A 6,133-nucleotide genomic window follows, 5' to 3' on the forward strand; every position below is an offset into this window, starting at 1 on the left:
TCAGGATTTGAGATTTCTTGGAAGACTTCTCACTAAAACGGAGACCGCCATCACAATCACGCTCTTCAACATTGTCAACACTAATCTTATGGGCCATACCAACCCTGAAACACCAATCAAATTGTTCACTAGTTGTAGGTACATATTATATATCAAATCTGACAAATGTATTTTATATGTAGATCTACACAAAAATACCTATGGCCTAGCATTAGTGCATAAGAAAAAACAGGAGGGCATGAGGCGTTCAATATATGACAAACCGGCTGGGATGGATTAATGAGGGGCATATATTACATGAACCAGCTTAATTGCTTATGTGGTCTGCAAAATCGGTATATGTATGCGGGTAATAATCTTTAACATAAACTTGCCTACCTAGCTGGCCTTAGTTCACTATATTACGGAAGATTAAACAATAGATATGACTCTGAAGACACAACTCTTAACTAGAATTAAAGGCATCTATAAATCTAAAGTTGAAAATAGCCTCAGCTTTACTCCTTGTAACCTTTCTGCATTGCTGTATTGCATGTATGTACTTACAAAACCATGGACCTAGCTAGGGTTGTCATCTACCTCAATGATGAAGCCAGTAAGGCACATTAGGCAATGCATGGATTGGTCTTAGAAGACAACTTTGTAAATTATAATATTAACGCCAATATTAGGAAATAAATTACCATTTATTGGGGGAGATATATTGCGGCCTACTCATATTCTTAGTTTTATTAGGGAAAATTATGTTCTTCCTCATGGCCCTTACATTAGCCTTCTGACCTATCTCACATTCTCAATCTCTTCTGTTTCATGTCTAAAGCCCAACAAAAAACACTTAACCTAACATTAGGGAATGTGCCAAAGACAATAATAATGTTTATGCAACTTCTCTATGGCTAGGTATACTTCAAACACAGCAGGATTAACTGCAAATATCAGGTATGTAAACATATGCATATAATAACGAACTTCAATATAAACAACTTCGTATTACCAAACAACGACCTCAACAAGACTTTCAATTATAGCAGTTCAAATATGGAATCGATTACTGACCTTTTACGAGGGGACCCGATTGGTGGCTGCATCTGAGTGACCGAGAAATGGCGGTGGATTCACAAAAACTGAATGTTGCTTCTGTCTACGGTGGAACTGATGTGGCGGCTACAAGGGTTGAGTCAGTGGAGCGGTGGCACCACCTCTTCGATCAACTCGCGAACTCGTCCCCTTCCCCCTCTGAAACCCTCTTAAACCATCTTACCCAAATTCAAGATCTGATTCGAAATGTCTTCATTTAACTATATAGATAAATAAAAATAGATCTGGTGATGAAGCTTCTCTCGCACACCTCACTTCTCTCGTCTTACCGTCCTCGATCGCAGATTTTACCCAACTAGAGTCGGCTTGCACAAGCCGCGCCGACTATAAACAGCCATACGATGTCTGAGGGATGAGGCAGTCCATGTGGAGCGAGCAATTTAAAAAGATCCAATTAGATCATGCCACGTAATAAAACAAAAGAAGGGCTCGGCCTGGTAACGGTGCATTCCAGCTGTTGCCCTTGTTGAGGACTAGTTGATGACTTTTTAATTAACTATTAATTAGATCTATTTTTTTGTCACATGTTTTCATCTCAACTGTTTAAATTCTATGTATATAAAAGTATATTAGATATACAAATTTTCAGTCAATTTAGTAATTGTTTAGGTATCAAATGAATGAACAAACCAAAACAATCAAACATGAAACATAAACCTTTTAAATTTATAATGAGTAAATCACATTTAAGAATTAATGTCTTAACGATTGTCAATTTTGACGAAATTTTACAATGATGATCTACTCATATATATTTATAATCTAAATGGTCGAGATTTAAATATAAAATCAAAAAATTATTAAATTAAGAATATCATCAATAAGATGGTACTCATAAGAAAGAAAGAGTCATTTAAGTTGGACACGCACGCTAAACGAGAGTTACAGAATTTTAATTATTTAGGCAAATTCTTCCACTGTTAAATGGAAAACCGAAAAAACAAAAGAAAAACCTAGAGAGTCTTTTCACTCGCGTTCTCCATTTTTTGTTCCTCTCACTTGGCTTTAGCTTTGGAGCCCCAGGAGTTCACCTCATCTACATCTTTGCGTTGTAGTCTCCTTCTCAAATGTTCTTCAACTTTCGGTACGTTTCATCCCTCATCTGTCTCTCTACTTCTCAGTTTCTTAACTCAAATTTTGGTGGCTAATTGGGATTGGGTTATCTCATTTCTGGGTTTGGTATATCGTGTTTTCTTCATTCAACTTGTCAATAAGATCGAAACTTGAATTGGAGACTTTAATCTACCGACAATGAATTAGCCCCCCAAATCTGGGTTTTATCTAAATAGTTTGTTCTGTTTGGAAGAATTAACGTTTAGGGTATGTGTGTAAACTTTTACTGAGTTATTGTTTTTCATTGCTGAATTGTTATCAAGATGCAATTTTTACATTGGAAATTGCAATGCTGCTCTCACCCAAATGAGGGTTGTACTGAGTTCATCTGCTGCTTTCTTGTTTGTAGGTGAAAGCAAATATGTCGTTCATGAAAGGAGATTTACTTACGAAAACCCGAAAGCTGGTCAAGGGGTTGGCCAAGGCCGAGCCTGTTTGGTACAAGGCCATGGAACAGTTTGTCCCTCTCTCTATGTTTCAGTATTTTCTGATTGTTGAAACCTTGCATTTTGTGTATTTATTCTTGAATGTTTTGGACTTTTCAGAGCACCACCTCCAACATTTCCTCGTGCGGATGCAATTCAGAGGATCACTCTCCCAGAGGATGTTTACGTAAAAAAGTTTTTCCAGAAGCATCCAGATTCCATATGTGAAAATGCAATCAAGTAAGGTTTTTCTGTTAAGAAGCATTGGTTTTGTTATCGTGTCTTCATTTCATGTACTACCCCATCGGTGGTGATAGTATATAAGTTGTGTCCTCATAAATTATAATAGGGTACTATGTGGATGATTGGCTTGAGTGGTAATTTTAGAAATTAATGTTCATATTAAATTTACTCAGGCATTATGTTTGAACAGGTTTTCTGATTTTGATCATCCTCCGGCCCGTATATTTGGTCTGCGGGTACTTGAGTTGAAGGAGCTGGGCGTTTCAGAAGAGCAAGCAATGGTGGTAGCTGATGTATGTATATGGTTTTCCTATCCTTGAATATATGCTCCTCTTAAGTTGCTTCTGACTGGTGTTTCCTGTTTCTTCTAGACGGAATACCGAGCACAGAGAAAGGCAAAGAAGAAGGCATATGCCGAGTTGAAGCAAATTGCACGTCAACAAGGAAAGAAGCTGCCTCCCAACCCATATCCCAGTGCTATAAAGGAGATACAAGCTCTGGAGAGGAAGCATGTCTATGATCGTTTTTACAATCCGAGGATTTGCCAGATTTTAAGGAAACTGCAAGATGAAAAAGCAATTGAGGATCAGGACAGAATGAGAACAGGTTGGGCTGGTGGCGGGGGCGGGGGTGGTAGTGGTGGGGGTCGGGGTGGTGGATTTGGTGGAGGTGCTGGTGGTTGGAGTAGCGGTGGTGCTGGTGGTGGTGGTGGTTTGGGAAGTGGTAATTTTGGTGGTGGTTTTGGTGGCAGTGCTGGGGGTGGTTTTGGTGCCGGTGCCGGTGGTTTGGGAAGCAGTGGCGGAGGTAGTGGTGGATGAGGCAGCAGTCATAGTGGTGGTGTGGGTGGTGTGTAACATTTGAACCGTCACTGGTTGAGATAAATTTTGGTTGGTTCCTGAGACTTTTTCCATAGAGTTTTTACCCATATTTACTTTTAGGAATATGTCCTTGCATAATTTTCAAGAGTTTAAAATGCTATACTTTTGTGATTGTATCATGTCAGATGGTGTTGCATTGTCGATTTACATGCTTTGAAGTAAGAAAAAAGAAGTGCTGATTTCATAGGTTGCTGGTTGCAACAAGCTTTCGTGGGGATTTTTCTCTGCAAGAAAAAATAAAAAGGATAATGAAATAATGTATAAAATCACTCTTTCGAGGCCTGAAGGAGTAGGAGTCTTTGTTCAATTAACGTGATACTTCATCTATGAACTTTGGAAATAAATAGGAGGAGACCATCAATTTTAATCATTTTCATGTGTTTTATTGAATTTCAGCATGATATTGGACCACATTTCTTGATACAGATGGCAAACAATTGCATTTATTGATCTGTTATCATTTTACATATATAATTATCTTCATCTATGGATGATTAGAATGATTACAAAAGAATGTCTCTGTAATCTTTGTCTAAGTTCCTAGAGTACCCCTTGTGCAATTCAAAGCGCCTTAGTGCCTTGTGTCTGAGCTCAAGTGATGGCATCTGCAGAGCAGATATATCATAATTCGTGATCCATTGATAGCGGAGCTTAGGGTTCGGAATCTACCCTTCTTTCGACGTTGGTATTCTTGCCAAAATTTTTAATAAATAAATTCACTTCAACAATAAATGTACGCATATATGGATTAAGGCCAATCGAAATAGAAATATTTTTGAACAAATAAACAACTCTAATGAGATTATTGTGAGTCGACTCGCGACACTACCACCTGGTGTTCTGGTGATTATTTGGGGGGGGGGGGGGGGGGGGGGGGGGGGGGGGGGGGAGGTAAGTTGGTAATGGGACCATATTCTACAATTTCATAAATTAAGACAAACTCAAAACCAAACCTCCTGAAATAAAAACAAAAAGCAACCTTTCAAAAAACAAAAACAAAAAGCAACCATACTGTATGCCCTAATCTTTGTCTCTTATGTAAAGACTAGTCACTGGAATCCCACTTCTTCTTGATCTTATCATATTAAGGAGTTAATCTGATCATACAGTATTGAAGAAGTTCCACATGAGTTTGCAATTTTTGCACGCAAAGTGACTAACAATAATGTAAATATAAAAATTAAAAAAAAAAATCAGTCTTCCAATCATGCATGATTATTGGCAAATATGCTACGTGTCGGTTGGGTTGAAAATTTTACAGTTATCAGTATGAACTTGGAACATGTAATGTATGATTATAGTCGGTTGCTAACCATCTCCTTATCAGTAGATTTTATTATTATCATCGTTGACGTGGACTTCGTTCTAGAAAAACGCTGCTCTACTCCATTTAAAATGTCATTATTGTTAAATCTGTCAAAGAAATTGTTGAAGATGTACCATGCAATCGACTTGAAGATAAGATGTGTGATTGAAATATTCATCAAGACGCAAAAATGGAATATGACATAATGTTGCGTTCAGATGGGTTCATTTTATGAAGGTGAGGTGTGGCGACAGATTAATTCTGACAAATCCAATATTTTACGAACAAAATAATGGTACTCCTTGGATAAAAAACTGCACTTAGGCCCCCTTTTTATGAAGGATTGAAATCACAATTGAGCAGTGAATTTTGGAACGAATTTGGGAGAAACTAGATGCATTTAGAACATGCAAATTAAAAAGAAACCAATACGTTGCATTGGCGAGGCTGATAACAGTTGATCGTTAAGCACGCCTTACCTGTGTAGCCCCTCATTTGAAGTTTACACCTACGATCATAATATGTCTCATAATATGGGTTGTTATTGGTGAAGACTTTGAATCAGTTTAGTGTTGAGCTAAGTAGCATGGACACGTGCTCATGCCACCGTATTGCATTTCCGACACGGACACGCGAACTGATTTTGGACACTGCCCGGACACGCGAGTATCCAAATCAGACACGCGGACACGCACCAACTCATAATAAAAGTGAAAGTGCTTATGGTGAGAATCGAACCTTGGTCATCCAAGGCACTCAACAGCTCCTCAACCATTCCAACAGATTCAGTTTTTGTTATATTTATGCACACTTTAATATATATAAAGAGAGAAACTGGTGATAAAAATAAGAATGTTTGTGGTGGGATTCGAACTTTGGTTATCCAAGGTACTTATCAAGTCCTTAGCCATTCTAATAAGTTATGTTTTCATTATTTTAATGCACACTTTGACATATATATACATTTAAAATTCTAAATACTTTCAAATTTATAAAATATTTTTTTTAAATAAATATATATATATATATTAAAAATAATATTTAATTAACGTGTCCACCACGTGTCCGTG

The 6,133-nt window shown here is 37.6% G+C and overlaps 1 protein-coding gene and 1 long non-coding RNA gene across 2 annotated transcripts; both read left to right on the forward strand.

Moving 5' to 3' along the window:
• Positions 1-2,045: 2,045 nt before the first annotated feature.
• LOC126803725 (uncharacterized) lies at positions 2,046-3,526 on the forward strand (the record flags this gene model as incomplete). Its single annotated transcript, XM_050531480.1, has 5 exons — positions 2,046-2,182; positions 2,561-2,667; positions 2,757-2,876; positions 3,070-3,172; positions 3,251-3,526. Coding segments are annotated over exons 2-5 (594 nt in total), but the record flags the coding sequence as incomplete, so codon positions are not given.
• An 8-nt stretch (positions 3,527-3,534) lies between these two features.
• Positions 3,535-4,127, forward strand: LOC126796517 (uncharacterized). Its single transcript, XR_007672367.1, has 2 exons — positions 3,535-3,766; positions 3,883-4,127. It is a non-coding gene; the product is annotated as an uncharacterized LOC126796517 (long non-coding RNA).
• The last annotated feature ends 2,006 nt before the right edge of the window (positions 4,128-6,133 follow it).

This window comes from Argentina anserina, chromosome 1 (genome assembly GCF_933775445.1).
Source record: "Argentina anserina chromosome 1, drPotAnse1.1, whole genome shotgun sequence".
Classification (NCBI taxonomy): domain Eukaryota; kingdom Viridiplantae; phylum Streptophyta; class Magnoliopsida; order Rosales; family Rosaceae; genus Argentina; species Argentina anserina.